Here is a 17149-nt window from a genome sequence, read left to right on the forward strand (position 1 = left end):
CGTGGTGGCATCAGTAAGCGGCAATAGAATGGATTTATTCCAGTTTATCGAAAGACCAGAATAATGTCCAAATCTTATGAACTCCCTCAATACTCTCTCCAGATGCGTAGCTGGATCCCTAATATATAGCACCATGTCGTCCGCGTACATGGACACTGCAAATGACCTAAGTGGGAACCGTAACGCTGCATCAGCGTATCTTTGCCTCAAAAGGCAGGCCATTGGTTCTAGCATAAGAGCAAAGAGCAGGGGCGAAAGAGGGCAACCCTGCCGAGTTCCTCTTTGAATACAGAACGACGAAGACACGTGGCCATTAACCTTCACCCTCGCCATCGGCTTAGTATACAACAAAGTGATCAATGATGTGAAAAAATACGGTACCCCCATTCGATGCAGCACCGCCAGCATGTATCTCCAAGCCACCGAATCGAATGCTTTGGCCGCATCCAATAGAACCGCCACCGCGGAGAGCTCTGGTTTGAGAAGGTGCAAGACCGCAAAAAGGGCCCTCAGGTTGTGAGCCGTGGAGCGCAACGGAACAAAGCCAGACTGGTCCGGTAGGACCATAACCGGTAGAATCAGCCGCAGCAGTGTCGCCAGTACTTTAGCAATAATTTTAATATCCGTGTTTATTAGTGACAATGGTCTGTATGACTCGCATAAATTGGGGGGTTTGCCCGGCTTCGGCAGAGCCACCAATAGAGCTTCTCTCATAGTGGCCGGTAATTGCCCCTGGTCCATGGAGTCCTCGAGCACAGCTGCCAGCTGGGGTACCAACAAATCAGCGTACTCCTTATAAAATTCTGATGGTAAACCGTCTGTGCCTACCGCTTTGCCATTAGGCAGAGCCGAAATCGCATCTCGGAGCTCCCCTTCCGTGATATGGTGCATTAAAAATTCTTGTTGCCCTTTAGACAACCAAACTAGAGCAATGTCATCCAAGTATTTCGCCAAGTCCTCCTCATCTGCCGTGTCCACATGGCTGTACATCCGCTCATAGTATCGCGCAAAGCAATCTAAGATACCCGCAGCATCTGTGACCGGTTCGCCCTCTTGTAGTATTTCCTGAACCCCGCAGTGCTTCGCCCATGGCTCTCTAATTCTGTCCGCCAGACCTCGCCCCGCACGCCCTCCTTCACTGTAGTACCGCGCCCTGGTGCGTTTAGATAAGAAGTTAATCTCCTGATCAGCCAGCTCGTTATATTCGGTAACTTTACTTCGAATCTCAGCCAGCCTGTCATTTGTAGAGAATTGTTCCTGCTGCCTCTCTAATGCCATCAACTCCTCCCCCAATTTACTCATCGAGCTCCTCAGAGAATTAAGCACCCCAGATTGCGTACTGATACAAGCACCTCGAATCGTAACTTTAAACGCTTCCCACACCGTGCCCATGCTTTCCACCGATCCCACATTTCTATCAAAAAAGTCTTCAATACAAGTTCTCAATTCCTCCCGCAGCACCAGATCGCGCAACCTGCCTGGATTGAAGCGCCATGAGAACGGTGCCGGAGTGTGCGAAGGCCAGCCCACCTCCAAGAGCACCGGAGCATGGTCTGAAAGGGTCCTGGGTAGATGGGCGCTGCGCTGGACCCACCCACTGACATCCCGGGTAACAAGCCAATAATCTAATCTTGACCAAGTGTCATGGGCGGACGTGTAGCAAGTGCCTTCTCTCACACCCGGGTGTCCCAGCCTCCACAGGCAAAAGCATATTGGCTACACAAAATGGCCACCCTGCCACATGGCGTGGAGAACAAAGGCAAAATGATGAATAATGGCAACACACACACACTGGCCATCCACACACAAATGGCCACTTGAAAGGAGGCATGGTAAACAAAGAAGAAAACACTACCATTAATTCAGCAATGCCAAAAACGAAAATTAAGTGAACATTGAAAATTCCCCAACCGCAAACATTCCATGAAATTAAAAATTATCCAACCAAAATGCAATTCAATACTTGAAAACATAAAATACAAAATAATAACATTTTGCATTTAATCCCAAGTTAAATAGATGTTTAAAAAAATATATACTACAGAAAGTTCTTTAAAATATACCCAATGACTAGTGCTGGTAGGTTGGCCCTTGCCCACTGGGAAATTAGGCCCCAGACAGTAAAATGAGCAAAATTGGGCAAAATACACAAACAAGAAAATGCAGAAAAAAACTTTAAAACTAGGCCCCCATCCCTTCCAAAACCGTGCAAACATTTGCCCTAAAAAACAGGTAAAAGAAATGTTGTAAATAGGTCCCTATTGCAACGCCATGCCGCCCACAATCACATTTCAAAATTGAAGAAACAATGAAAAAGGCCCAAAAATGCTGGTGCCTACCCTCATTCAAACAACAGACTTACCCAAAAGTCTTTTGGCTTACTTGATATCTCACAACAAAACCTTAAAATGCAATGGTATGCACAGCAAGGAATGCTGACCAAGGGACAAAGCACTGGGGAGAGCCTTTTGGACAGGAAGAGAAAGCGGGTGTCTCTGTGGTACTTCCTTCCTGTTGAAAAAAGTTAAACAAAATATATGTTTTGCGCAACACTCTGCTTTCGAGTAGAATACATACTCGAGAAGCAGCCCTCTGAACACAACCGCCCACAACTGCCCGCATTAAAAAATTGCGCAGGGAAGCCTCCGGAGGATGGGAAACCACGCTAGGGGAGGCCAAATCTCACTCACGCTCGCCAGCTGGCTTGCTGGAGCCGCTCATTATTCCCATTGTCATCGTTGCTCGAACGGGAAAAAAAATTCGGCCACGCAGAGATTGGCGAAATTTGGCTGGAACGCCGCGTTATAAGAGTAATACAAAGTGACCAAATTCCTCCATTTATGTGAGTGGGCGTATAAGAAAGGAAGGTTTCGGTCTTGCAAAAGGTTTATTTTGACAGGCCGAAATGTCAGTTTAAAACCTTACTACAGGCTGCAATGGCAGGCTGGGAAATGGTAAAAGTGCTACTGAAATGGGTGGTATTTCATTTATAGGTTTGGGTACCTATATCGTTATATACTAAAGTAAAGTAAAGTCCACATTTGTAAAGCGCACAATCACCCGTAAGGGTCTCTAGGCGCTGGGGGCCGTCGGGAAGATTAAGCGAGCTATTGCCCAGAGTCACATGGTGCTGGGCTAATCTGCCGCCGGAGCCGGGGATCGAACCGTGGTCCCCAGATTCCAGCGTCAGTCGCCCTGGCCGCGGCGCCACACCTCTCCCCGCTAGGACTTAAAAGTAAATTAAAGGTGCCAATACGGTGCAGGTCAATTTTACCATGATTTAGGGAGCAAGCACAAGCATTTTAGCACTGGTTATCAGTCATCAACAAGCGACCATGACTTGCGTCCAACAAACTTACAGCCCGCCGCTCAATCAACGACCATGGCGCGCCAAGCGATTCAATTGTCATCGGACACCATTGAACCAGAGCATGCAGAAAATATGCTGTCTCACAACGGCTCGTCCAGCTCACCGCTCATGGCGGCTTTCCAGCAGACAACAGGGCTAACAAAGCAGGCACATGCCCACCCACCTGATGCGGCACAGCCACCACTATTTGGCGCCCAGGCAAAAAAGTGGAAGGATGCGGCATCTGCAGGCCAGCCAAACGACACGCAAATCCAGGACCGGAAAATAACGCTGTACCCTGACTATGTTTCACAGGGAAAGTGGGACATCCTCAATTGCAGCAACCTCCTAACACTTTGCGCAAACATCCCCGGGCTGGAAGGGATAAAAACTACAGATATTGAGACCATCTCTTTCCTGCTGTCAGACCCGGGCTTTCCAGCAGGAAAGCCCGGAACAGCTAGCTGGAGGGCAACTACGCTAGAAAGCCTCCTCTATTCACGCCCTAAACGCGATGTCCATCGTTCAAAGGGGTGTGCGAGCAAAGACTGGTCTTGGCTGCCGCAAATACTAAATCTCAGCTCCTAACAGCCATTGCCTTGAAGATACCGGCCAACCATATCAATGCACGACCAACGCGCAACTGAAACCCTTAAATAAAAAACGGACCTCTAATAACTTGATAATCATGACCTGGAACGTCGCTGGGCTCAAAAGGCTGCTCCAAAATCAAACTACGGTGAAATTCATGGAGGAGGCGGACATAATCTGTATACAAGAATCCTGGTTTGATCAACCCTCTTTCATTAAGATGATATGCAGAATATGGTAAAGCAGCAAAAAAGATCAACATCTTTGGAAGACCATCGGGGGGGGACATGCGTCTACATAAAGCATTCGTTGAAATTGGAATTCGCAGAAATAAACAACCTTCCAGACTCCCTTCATGCGGGCATCCTGAAAGGCCGCCACTCGACAAACGGGAATTTTTCAATCTTACTTATTAATATTTACTATAATCCACACGGGCCTACAGCCAACCGGCTGACGCTTACAAACCACCCTTACTAGTCCTTACTGCTCCAATTCCCGTCATTAGAATGCATTATCCTCAGTGACCTCAATACCCATAACATAGGGGTGCAAACCATACAAAGTCACCAGTCTGGGACTACTACTGCACTGAATGACCTACTAAAATCTTACAAATTGGCGACAGCGCATTCAGTTCATTTAAAGAACAGCCCAGGAGCTATTGTCGGTCATACGTACAACAACCAAACAACGATTGACTACATCATCTTAAGTGACAAACTGCAACCACTGATGTCAAATTTCTCGGTTCATCCGCGTAGTGACAGCGATCATGCCGCCCTAACCATCACGCTGAACTTTACAGTGAACACACGCCACAGGCTACAATGCATTGGAGCAGCCGACGGCGATGAACTGATAAAGTTACCCAGAAGAATTAAATGGGGGCCGATTGTAATTACCTCATTTAACAACTTGGCAAACTCGTGGATAGGCTGGCCACCAAGTGAACAGAAGAAGGATGTTATAGCAACATGGAACGGCATAACCGGTACCCTGGCGGCGAAACTTCACAGGGATACAGATAACACAACCGACTGGTATCCTCCAACTGCATATGGACACAATGAAATAATTAAAATAAGCGCTAAACAACTGAACACGAAACAAAAAGCCTTTCGTAAAATCGGCTCAAACTCAAACAAAATACAATTACAGGAAGCCACGAAAAGCCACTCCAAGAAGGTTTGGGATGCAAAACGTGACCACTGCGAAGCACAATGGCTAAAAATCTTCGACCTGTTGAGCCCTGGGAAATGGCAAGAGTTCTGGAGCTACCTAAGCAATCTTGGACGAGGTACAAACCATAGAGAAAACTCCCTTGAGGCATCCATTTGGGTCGCCCATGTAAAAGCCCTTTATAACGAAGAGGGATCAGTTAACCAGCAAAATGACGCACCCATAGCAGGTGATGAGCCAGACACTGTTACCGAAAAGAAGGCCCCGCCCGGAAAAATGTTAGTGTCCAAAATACTAAAAAACATCAGGCAAAACGGCGCTCCGGGCCCTAATGGCCTTCCTGGCCACCTATTCAAAGCGAACATCGAATTTTTGTCCGAAAATCTGACCCACCTGTATGCTGAATGCTGGCTCTTGGGGGACGTGCCAGACTCATGGAGAGGCTTGCTCTTACCTCCAATCCACAAGAAAGGCCCCAAATCAGATCCATCAAACTACCCTATGATCGCCCTCCTGGTCATCGAGGGAAAAGCTTACGCTAGAGCCATACTGAGGGACCTTGCAGACTGGACGAGCGAAGAAGGCCTCCTCCCATTCTGCCAAACCGGATTTAGACCTGGGTCTGCCACTGTAGATAACATCACCGCACTTTCTTTTCTGGTCCATCAAGCGCGGTCGCGCAAAAGTCTCTCCCTATTCGCGTGCTTCATTGATTACTCGGCAGCGTTTGATGGGGTAGACTGCGCCATCCTGTGGAGAAAGCTGGCTCAATGGAACATCAACTCTTCCCTGCTAAGAGCGATCCAGTCGTTGTACCAAAAAACGTGGGTTAGAATCAAACTCTCGAGGGACTCCGCATCTGCCAAGATTGACACAGATCGAGGCCTAAAACAAGGGTGCGTCTTGGCCCCACTGTTGTTCAATCTATATACAGCGGACATGGAGAGGGCCTTGTCCGGGGCAGCCTTAGCAACCCCAAAGATCGGAGGGACCAAAATTCAATTTATGCAATATGCTGATGATTTGGTACTTCTGGACCACACTAAAATTGAGTTACAAAAAGGCGCTGACGGCACTTGCAGTATACAACAAGAAAAACAGGCTGGTAGCAAATCCCTCCAAATCAAAAGTAATCATCTTCGGACACTACCCAAAGAAAAAATCAGTAAGATGGAGGCTTGGTCATCTCTCCTTGGAAACCACACAGCGATACACCTACCTGGGCATTTGCTACCAAGAGTCGGGGCTCCCAAGCATCCACTTAAAGAAAATTCAAGGAAAAGGTAAAACCATCACCTACGCACTCTTTATATAGCCCCTCTACAACGGCTATTCAAAGAGTACTCAAAGCTAAGCTAATGCCGGCCCTCAATTATGCTCAACAAGCGTTCCCAGGTAAACTCAACAAGGACCTAGAAAAAATACACTGCGGAGCTTATAAGAGACTGTTCCACTCACCAAGGTGCACCAGAAATACGCTCGTCCGTTTAGAGTTCTCGCTCAACCAGCAAAATCTGGAAGAGATGGCCGCTTTAAGTAAATATTACTTCCTTACAACAGCGGCACACGGGAACACACTCAAGGCAGTATTGAAACATATCTTCATGGAACCTGGGAATCCCTGGTCAGCCACTCTCAATGCGGCAAAGGATCTTCTCCATCTAGCCACAGATTCCTGGAACCCCGAACACGTCAGTTATACTGCCATCAAAAACGCGATAAAAAAACAAGTACGTGCGCGTTCGCGGGAACTGGACCTGGAGTCATTGGCTAATAGAAACTTTCACGAGTCCCTATGCCTGCCGCACACTGTGCGCAACCCTAAACCCTAACTCACGCAGCCTGTGGGCCGTGCAGCCCTTCATAAGATTTTAGCCTACAGACTACACCCCCTGCCCCTAAAAGAACTATATGCCTCTGAACTGGCTGGACTAGCTGCACGGGAATGCAGGCTCTGCGGGTACAAATGAGAGTCACTGGCCCACCTCCTATTTTGTTGCCCGGCGCTGCGTACGGCTCGCAGTCTCTACATCAGGCCTATCCTAATACAAGTGGGGTTACGCACCGCAAAGGAGGCAATTTACCAACTATACACACTAACGATGGTAAAACAGATGGCCTCTTTCGGAAAATATATTCATCAGACACGGTCCAAGCTGATGGCCACCCAGGGCACACATGAATAGAGACCTTGCCGACACACATTGGGCTGCCCTACTATGAACCCTTCTCACTGTACCCACCAGCGCCCAGCACACAGACATGCTTGCCGACACTCTCTTGGTTTTAACTTTTGCAATTTTGTATTTTGGTTTTTAATGCAAGGTTTTGAGTAACCACACGATAAAGTATTCATTCATTCATTCATTCATTCATTCATTCACTGGTTAGCAGTCATAAAGTGCAGAGAGTCTTAGTGGCAAAAAAATAATCTGAATATAGAAAGGTTGAAGGCAAAAAGTTTTGGGTAGAACCAGACCAAGGATGTTAGGTTTAACATCATCATAGAGCTTGCATATGATAACTCTTGACATGGTGGATTAGTTCTTGACTTGACTTTTTTATGCATATGGAATTGACCTTAGGCAAAGTAAAAGCAACTTCAGGTCAGAAGCTTCTACAAAATTCGATGATGATCCAAAGTGCTGTGGTTAGTCAGCTGCAACAATCTGCATTAGATGGTAAGAGATAACGTTTTCTCCCAGATGTTTAGACCTTTTGTCATCACAAGTTTGAAACCTGGAATATGTATATGGTAGTGCAAGTCTCATGAGTTAAAACAGGGCACTCAGCTGATCATAGCCAACATGCTGCAGTGGTTGTTGCATATGCACTGGACTAGGAGGTAAAGGTTGTATTAGACTCTGACATCTCAAGGGGTCAGTTACAACATCTCATTAGTTGTGATATGATGTAACAGTTCATTCCTAGGAATCCATTGCATTTGTCTATAGCCCTATATTAGTGCCAGCTTTCTATCTCAGGTTTCCATGCATGCTATCACCTCAGAGGTACTGTCAGCAATCTCCCTAAATACATGGGGCCTCATTTATGAGGCCGTGCGTCACTTTTAAGCCGCCGGTGCGTCACTTTTTGTGACGCACCAGCAGCATAAATAATGTGCCTTGTTGCACCATATTTACAAAGTGACGCATCTAGGTAGATGCATCACTTTGTAAACCCCTGCGCCACATTATACCTGCGCCAGGTATAATGTATGCAAGGGGTCGTATTGACGCAAGGAAGGGTCGTAGAAGTGACGCAGTGAAATCTATGAGATTTCACTGCGTCACTTTTAGGACGCTGTTGCGTCAAAATCTTGCGCCTGCCTAACAGCAGGCGTAAGACTGATGCAGGCCCTTTCACATGGGGCTTGGCCCATGTGAAAGGGCGCATTGCTATTGCTGGATTTGCGTCACTTTTGTGACACACTCCAGCAATGCGTCACTTTTGCGCTTACAGATACGTCAGAAATACTGACTTATCTGTAACTCCTTGCGACATGATGCGTCATACATTAAATATGACCCATCATTGGTGTCGCAAGGAGTGCGCAGTGAAAAGTGACGCATCGCTGTTTTCACGCAGCGATGCGTCACTTTTCATAAATGAGGCCCATGACCTCTACACAGGGACTGCTGAAACAAGAAAAGAGAAGGCATAGATTCCTTGGGCCCATATCTTAATGGAGAGTGTGGAGACTGGGGCAGTACTTACTGCGGCACACTAGTATTGTGGGGCTAAACCTCCCAAAGGTCAGTGGACCTTTGATCTTTGAGGTCAATATAAGTAGAGTCAGAAGGAAGTCAAATTTCCCATCAATGTTATGTTGTGAGGTTCCTGTGGTTGACAATCAACAGACAGCATTTGGTGTCATTCATATTTATTTAGTTTTTCCATCCTCAGTTCTCTTCATGTTAAGATCCATACCTGCACCTGGATGTATTAATTTCACCTACAATTGCACTTCCTCTGTGGTTTAGTTATTTCTTAATTTCTCCAGGGCTTGTCAATTGTTTCATACTGGAGATGCAGTTACAGAGTTATATTACAATGCATCTACCTTAGCTTTGCGGTTCATATTATAAAAAATCTATATATCTGTCATATCACAGTCACAATCTTTGCTGCTTCCTCCATTCAGTTGGTCTTAATCAAAGGCTGATCATTTGTGCTTTGTATTTGAAGGTGGAAGCATGTTGAAGAATACTTTCCTGCAAAGCGATCTCAATGATTTGAATATTTCTATGTCCAGTTCCAATTGATTCTTGTAAGTTTATCGCTAGCATATCCTCGTGGGTTATAGTCAGCGCCACTGTAATTATTATCTGGCAGATGCATCAAAGTTATGTTTTGAGAGTCCTTAATAGCGAATTTTAAGGAATCGCTATTAAAGACTAGCGAAACGGGATGCATGTAGAAATCGCAATGTTAATAGCGATTCCTACAAATTCCTTATTAGCGATTCGGTAATAGCTAATCGATTCCTATGGGCCTTTAGGCCCATAGGAATGAATGGGAAAGCCATTCCTTATTAGGGATTAGCTGTTACCGAATCGCTAATGTTCCGCTATTTCAAGGGTGTCAGGGTGTCCAAAGGACACCCTGTTGCACCCCTGAAGTGGACCTGTGCACAAATGTTACACACACACATGCCCTAAGGGCATGTGTGTGCGCAACATGTAACTTTGAAAAATGCACAAAACTGCATTTTTCAAAGTTTTAGCAAATTACCACGAAGTTCAACTTCATGGTAGTTTGCTCCCCCTATTAGCGAATTTGCTATTTTTTTGGGTTTCATGCATTGCATTTAAGGAATGTCATTTTGGGATTCCTTAAATGCAAGAGCAATTTAAGGAATCGCTATTTAGAGATTCCTTAAATTGCAATTTCTGCATTTGGGATGATGCATCCCAAATGCAAAAATACCGGGAGCAAACGGCCAGATTCTCAGAATCTGACCGTTTGCTCCCAGTATTTTCTTTTATGCATCTGCCTGGTGATTGTGCGGCTGAGGCAATTTTTATATAATCTGCAGATTTTTAAAAAAACGTCATTTTGTTACTGGCTCAAACGGTTCAAAAGTTTCTAAAAAAGCAGTGGCACGTGTTGCTGCGCAGTGGAAGACTTTTTGCCTGGTCACCTTTCTGTTGCTTATTGCTAGATTTGGGTATTAAACTTGTAATATGCGGTGTATCTAATGCCCAGACAGTGTTAAGAAGTGTAAATAGTATAAAATAATGAAGTAAAACTATTTAATAGTGTGCCGCATTATGTCCTATAATTTGCCTTTTCTTGCCGGTCAATGTATTCAACCGTGTTGCAAATTTTGGGCCTCTCCTGGCATATAATTCCAATGGCCCTAGTGAGAATGCACTTTACAGTGAAAACAGAACACAAAAAAAAACCCACACCAATATTGAAAAATAGAGTACATTCTCCTAAATTATTTGGCACCAAATCAACAAAATACAATCAGTAGAAGTCATAGATTTTTAACGTTTTTAGTTGATCTAGCACCTAAAAGTGCCAACCGCGGACATCTAGATGTGCTAGACAGGGTTAAAATAAAAAAAATGAGGGAGCGTGGGTCAGATACATGAAGTGGATTGGGCCCGGTCAGCCCTTATCTTTGAACTTAGAAGAATTTTCAAGAAAAATGTTCTGAGAAGGCAAAGTTCAGTGTGCCACGGGCGCAGGTGGTGTTCAAGAAAAGAGCATTGTCATTGAGGAGCCTCTCGATGGAGTCACAGAGAAGATTTCTACGGACGTAGTCGCTTTTATGTAAGTTGAAAATCTCCAGCAGGACAAGACAGGAAACTTTTGCCAAAGACAATCACATAAGGTCAGGAATCCCATTAGCGAAGGGATTTTGGTGCTGCAGAGAAGAGCATAGCAGAATCAGCTGCGAAGTTAGGCAGACCGGTGAAGCACCTTGGATGGATCATCAGCAGGTTGGTCCCGGTCTTCCATCGGTTCTCAGAGCAGTTTTTATCTAACGTTTTGGATTTTGGCAATCTTGGCACCTTTTAGATCCATAACTAAGGGTCCAGCATTGGAGGGACACATCTTGGGGGTAAAGGACTCACTCATGCTGGGTTCAAGTGCTGGTTCAAGATGGTGGGAGCATTTTATGTCCCTGTGGCTCTGAACAGGAATCCAGTAAACTAGCCCTAGGAATCACCCTGGAAGTCTTGGGTTCAGGTGAAGTTGCAGGTTTGGAACACCGGGCTGGCCTCTGAAGGTACTAGGCAGGCTACAGGCAGCAAACTGTCATTCCAGGTGTAGCGGAGCAGTCCTGTGGAGTACACACCAGGCCACAGCAGTAAAGAGTCCTCTAAGGTTTCTATGAAGTACTTGAAATTTCCTGACTCCCCTGGCCTGACTTCAAGCAGGAGACAATGTGGAGGTGACAAGCCCTTTTTGTAAAGGCAGAGCACAACCTATTCAGTACCAAGTGGGACTGTTCCCAGCTTTGTCCGCCCCATCCTACCTGCAGATGGCCCATTCAGGAACACTTAAGCCCTGTATTGTGTGACCGGGAGGAATACAACCAGGTACACCCAGTCATGTGACCCACGGGAGACTGCAGGCACCAATTGACCAAGAGCAGAAACATGCCAACTTTGTAATTTAAAATCCAACTTTATCATTAAAAATTATTCTCAATTACAATTTCATAGATACCAAACATGATATGCTTATCTGTTCCCAATCAAAAGTTACCTTTTATTAAACGTTATAAGGCAACCCAATTTTAACCTTTGGGACAAATAGGACTCTAAGTAGTGAAAAACTAATTTGAAGTTTTTCACTACCAGGATATGTAAAACTTAAAAGTACATGTCAAACATTTTAATTACAATGAACCCTGCCCAGGGACTACCATAGGAATGACTTCTTTGCTAGAAAATGGGTGTTTAAGGCTTGGAAAGGAGGATATACTGGTAAGTTGAATTGACAGTATAAAACTGCATTCAGGCTGCAGTGACAGGTCTAGGACAGGTATTAAGGGGCTACTTGAGTGGGTAGCACAATAAGTGCTGCAGGCCCACTAGTAGCATTTAATTTTCATGTCCTGGGTATATGGTACACCATTCTACAAAGCACCATAAGTGAATTTAATATGCCAATCAGAAGTAAACTAATATAACCATTTTAGGGGAGTGAGCACAAACACTTTAGCACTGGTTAGCGGGGGCAAAGTGCACAGAGTCCTAAGGCAACATGAACAGCTGTAAGCAAAACAAGGAGGCAAACAAGCAAAATGTTTGGCGGAGACACCCTAAGACTGACAGGTCTAACAATAAGATAAGTTAGGATACGATAAAATAACATATCATAATGTTACTTAAGTACAACATACCTGAAAAGAAGCGATACGAGGTGGAACAGGAACAGTTTGTTTAATTAAACGTAGCAGCCAGGAGTATGGTTACATGCACAAGGTCTGAGGTCTGTCTCAATTTACATTCAGTTGGCATCCTTCTTAAATACAATTTTCATCAGGTTGTAAAGTTCTCCAGTGAACCATATATGGTGAGGGATGTTGGTTGCTGCCTTAGACTCATAAATTAATTGGCAAATGTTTACTAAAGGTGGGCTTCATCCTTGCGTGGACACTATGTGGGCAGTAGGTAACATGTCCAGATGTCCGGCATGGGGAACGTGTGATCACTGCGTGTGCTGTGTTCTGATTGGCTGTATGTTCCTAACTCATGTGGCATCTGACTTTATGCTGTTTTCGGAGCACACATACCACCTCTGTCCATGTGTCCTTTAGTGGGGCAATTCTCCCTTGACCATTGTAATGTAGCTGTGCCTATCTGAGGGATTGTTCTAGGGTTTCCTGTTCACACGGTTATCGGCTAGCTATGTGCCACCTCAGTTGTCACCTATAAATCAGTAACCCCAGACCCGGGTCTCAGAGCTTGCCTGACTATGTATTTGTGAGCCGAGGTTGATGTGGAGTTCAAAACGGGTGATTTAGTTGATAGGGACGTGATTTCATTTTCATAAATGAATGGATTGTTTTCCATAACATAACATAAGTTAAAAAAAACTACTAGATAAAAAGATTGGACACAATACAACCAAAGGAGTTCGATGATCGCATTGCATTATCTTTGTTTCTTTAATGTGTTTCATTGCAGTCGGGATTATGCATTTTATCTTAAGCCTAATAAATGGAATCATGTTTTGTTGACTCAAGCACTTGGGATTTTGTTTTTGTTAATACTTAGGGCCTGATTTTGAACTCAGCGGATGGGTTACTCCGTCACAGTGGTGACGGATATCCCGTCCTCTGAAATATAAATGCTTTTGTATCCAGGGGCCTGATTTAGATCTCGGCGGACGGGTTACTCCATCACAACAGTGACAGATATCCCGTCCACTGAAATATGAATGCTATTGTATCCTAGGGCCTGATTTAGATCTCGGCAGACGGGTTACTCCATCACAACGGTGACGGATATCCCGTCCTCTGAAATATAAATGCTATTGTATCCAGGGGCCTGATTTAGATCTCGGCGGACGGGTTACTCCATCACAACAGTGACAGATATCCCGTCCTCTGAAATATGAATGCTATTGTATCCTAGGGCCAGATTTAGATCTCGGCAGACGGGTTACTCCATCACAACGGTGATGGATATCCCGTCCTCTGAAATATAAATGCTATTGTATCCTAGGGCCTGATTTAGATCTCGGTGGACGGGTTACTCCATCACAACGGTGACGGATATCCCGTCCTCTGAAATATAAATCCCTTAGGATATCATGGGATTTATATTTTGGGGCATGGGATCAGTGGCGTAGCAAGGTCAGGTGGTACCCGGTGTGGAACATTTCTTGTCACCCCTGGCTTAACGTACAAATACAAACAAATAGCATGCATCGTAACGTTTACATTACTTACCAAACTCAATATCATAGAGAAGAGGATGATCACAATGAAACAAAGAACAAAAATTTTTAACAAAAATAAATTCAACACAGCACTCATAAGCTTCAGTAATAATGCACAACTAACTCAACAGAATGACATGGGGTGACTGACCTGCACTGCTGCAGAAGGGATGATTGGTTGGCGGTTGAGGGATGATGAGTCACTTGTTGTGTACGTCTCGCTCAAGTACAAACTGCAGAGACAGACTTAGGTGGAAAGAAACACCCCCTTCCCTTCCTTATCAATACGCTCTAATCTACACAGCGTCGAGTTCAACCGCCTTTCATTGCATTTGTTGACTGAACTAAAAAGTTTCAATACATATTTTGTTGACTTGTTGAAGTTGTCCGACAAAGTTATTAAACTTGGTTTAAATAATATTATTTTTTCACCAAAAAGTGTTGTGAGCCCAAATTCTTTTTTTATATTTTGAAAACACATATTTTTGCCATTTTGTCACCCCTGTCAGTGATGACAGCTGGGGCGGCCTGCACCCACCGCACCCACTGGATGGGATCTGTCACCATTGTGATGGAGTAACCCGTCCCCCAAGATATAAATCAGGCCGTTTTTCTCAGTTCTCATCCAAATGGTGTTTTTAGATTTAACAGTTTAAAGATTCTTCTCATGCAGTTTACACATTTTAAGATGGCTGCCCTTAATTATCTCATTTATCTTTAATTTCATGGTTCTTGAGTGTTAAGCATATTATAAACTTTATATGATAAACTTTTGTGCACTTTACACAGCACACAGCTTGGGCCACAGCTGTATTTGAGACCATTCCTGAAATGCAGTTTTCTCCTGGCATCGTGTTATGAGTTGTCACCTTTTTCCTTTTTTACCTTTTCACAATGATTTTCTGACCCTCGTGTTGGTTGATTGCTTCCCGCTCAGTTTCTTCATGGTTGACTTTCCACTACGCCTTTCTATTGTGGTGGTTTCCAATTTATACCCTTGGGGATCCTTCTCTTGGTTACCTCCTTAGATTTGACCAACTGGGGGGCATATCAGCAAGGGCCGGAGTTAAAATTATCGCCGCTTTAGCGTCCGTTTTTGGACGAAAAGCGGCGATAATTTTAACGCCCTATTAGCAAGGACAAACTAACCCGTGAATCCATGCTTCTTCGCCCTTAACGCCCAACTTTGCATCTCTAATGATGCAAAGTGGGCGTCCTCCCCAGGATAAAGGGAGCATTTCTCCTATTATCAAGCCTCACGCAAAGAAGCATAGTGACAAGAAAAGTAGCGATAACCTCTGTTATCGCTACTTTCTTACGCCTGCTTTGAAACTGACTTAGCCATGATATCCTATGGAAGGTGGATATCATGGCTAAGTATGTGTAGCCCTATCAGCACGCTATTGCTAAAAGTTGTGCGATTATTGCTGGATTTCCAGCGATAAACGCACAGTTGGCAGCTTGCGCTCCGAATCTTATCGCTTTGGAGATAAGCGTTGCTGATAGCACGCTATCTCTGCGATAAAATTCAGAGGTGGCCACCGAGAATTATCCTAGCGCTAAGTGCGCTTAGCGATAATTATCGCCGGCCCTTGCTGATATGCCCCTTGGTTTGTGGCGACATCATATGGCCCTCAGCTGGAATCCATATTGTCTCAAGACTCAATACAACCACCTACACTGTCAGGTCAAATTTATCTCCATTCTCCCTACCTCTTGCCTGTTTAAGAGTTCTGAACAGAAGGGCAATCAAAGTTTAGAGTGCTGTTGGAGCAGGGGACATGAGGGTGAGCCATCAGTGCAACCTTTCCAGAGGGAGCAGAGAGGAGCCTGACATAGGATGGTCAATGGGAGTTTAATCATTATCAGGAAGCCACAGAAGGGGTTGGAAGGAGGTATGGGCACAAGGGGGCATATTATCAAGGGGGTTTATCTCCGCTTTTTTGGCTTTAAAAGCCAAGAAAGCGGAGATAAAATTATCTCCGTATTACCTAGCTGTCGCTAACACCAGTTAGCGACAGCTAGTAGGAGATAGCGACCATCTTGGGCCCCGCTTTGCATGTCAGTGATATTTATCACTAATGACATGCAAAGTGGGCGTGCCAAGATGTTAGCGACTGGAAACAGTCGCTAACATCGCTATCTCCTATCACCAACTTATGGAGATATTCGCGCTAAGCGCGAATATCTCCAAAAGCTACCACCTGCCCTGAGCAGTTCTTAGCCATGTTATCCAATGGGAGGTGGATAACATGGCTAAGAGCATTAGCTCGGTAATGCATGAATATCGCTGACTTTTCAGCGATATTCATGCATTGCGGCCTTTTTTATCGCATTTGCGATAAACCTTGGTAATACCAAGGTTTATTTGCGATAAAACTCGCCGCAGGTCAGCGATAATTTTTTGTCTCTAACCAAGCAATAGCGATAATTATCGCTATTGCTTGGTAATATGCCCCCAGGTTCTATCATTTACACCAAGTACAGGCAGGACAAGGAGGGAGGAGAGGAAAGGAGGGAGGAGAGGAAGGAAAGAAAAACAGGCTGGTCAGAAGTAAAGAAAGGGGTGCAAAGTGAGAGGAGACAAAGAGAAGTGAGAAGATAAAAGGGAGTGTGAAGAGCTGGGGGAAGATAAGTAGGTAAATGAGATGGTATGGGGAATGAGAAGATGTATAAGAACAGGTAGAAAAGCTGGAGAAAGTACCTGTTATTTCTCACATATCTCTTTATAAATTAATTCCTGCACCAAGCAAGGCATGGCTTGCAAAAGTGTGCGAACAACAAATTTAAGACACGTTTCTTGGGTGTTGCGGTCTTTATAGGTCCCAATTCGACACTGGTAAAAAACACTCTGCTCAAACGGAGCAACTTAACTCACCCAAAGAGGTTGTGATCATAGGAAATCCAGACAGTACCACCCCAGCGAGACATTGAAAGACTGCAAACATGGGGAAATTGACAGATGCTGCAGCGGCCATCTCGAAAATCACTGCGAACACACAGCACGCAAGGACCATGGTTCGCCGGCCATACCTGTGGGGAAACACATGAAAAGCATGGCTGCCTTAAACTGCTTCCTCTCCACTGGTATTGATGTATATGCTGTTCCTAATTCAC

The 17149-nt window shown here is 44.8% G+C and overlaps 2 protein-coding genes across 3 annotated transcripts in view; one reads left to right on the forward strand and one right to left on the reverse strand.

Annotated features, from left to right (window-relative positions):
- The window catches only part of LOC144755680 (solute carrier family 22 member 7-like), a 177675-nt gene that overhangs the window by 124695 nt on the left and 35831 nt on the right, over positions 1–17149 (reverse strand). The window contains exon 3 of the mRNA XM_078644851.1: positions 16911–17065. Coding sequence (XP_078500977.1) covers positions 16911–17065 — 155 coding nt within the window. The remainder of the gene's footprint in view (positions 1–16910; positions 17066–17149) is intronic.
- The window catches only part of LOC144755679 (uncharacterized), a 274169-nt gene that overhangs the window by 116680 nt on the left and 140340 nt on the right, over positions 1–17149 (forward strand). The gene's annotated exons all lie outside the window — the stretch shown is intronic.

This window comes from Lissotriton helveticus, chromosome 5_1, assembly GCF_964261635.1.
Source record: "Lissotriton helveticus chromosome 5_1, aLisHel1.1, whole genome shotgun sequence".
NCBI lineage: Eukaryota > Metazoa > Chordata > Amphibia > Caudata > Salamandridae > Lissotriton > Lissotriton helveticus.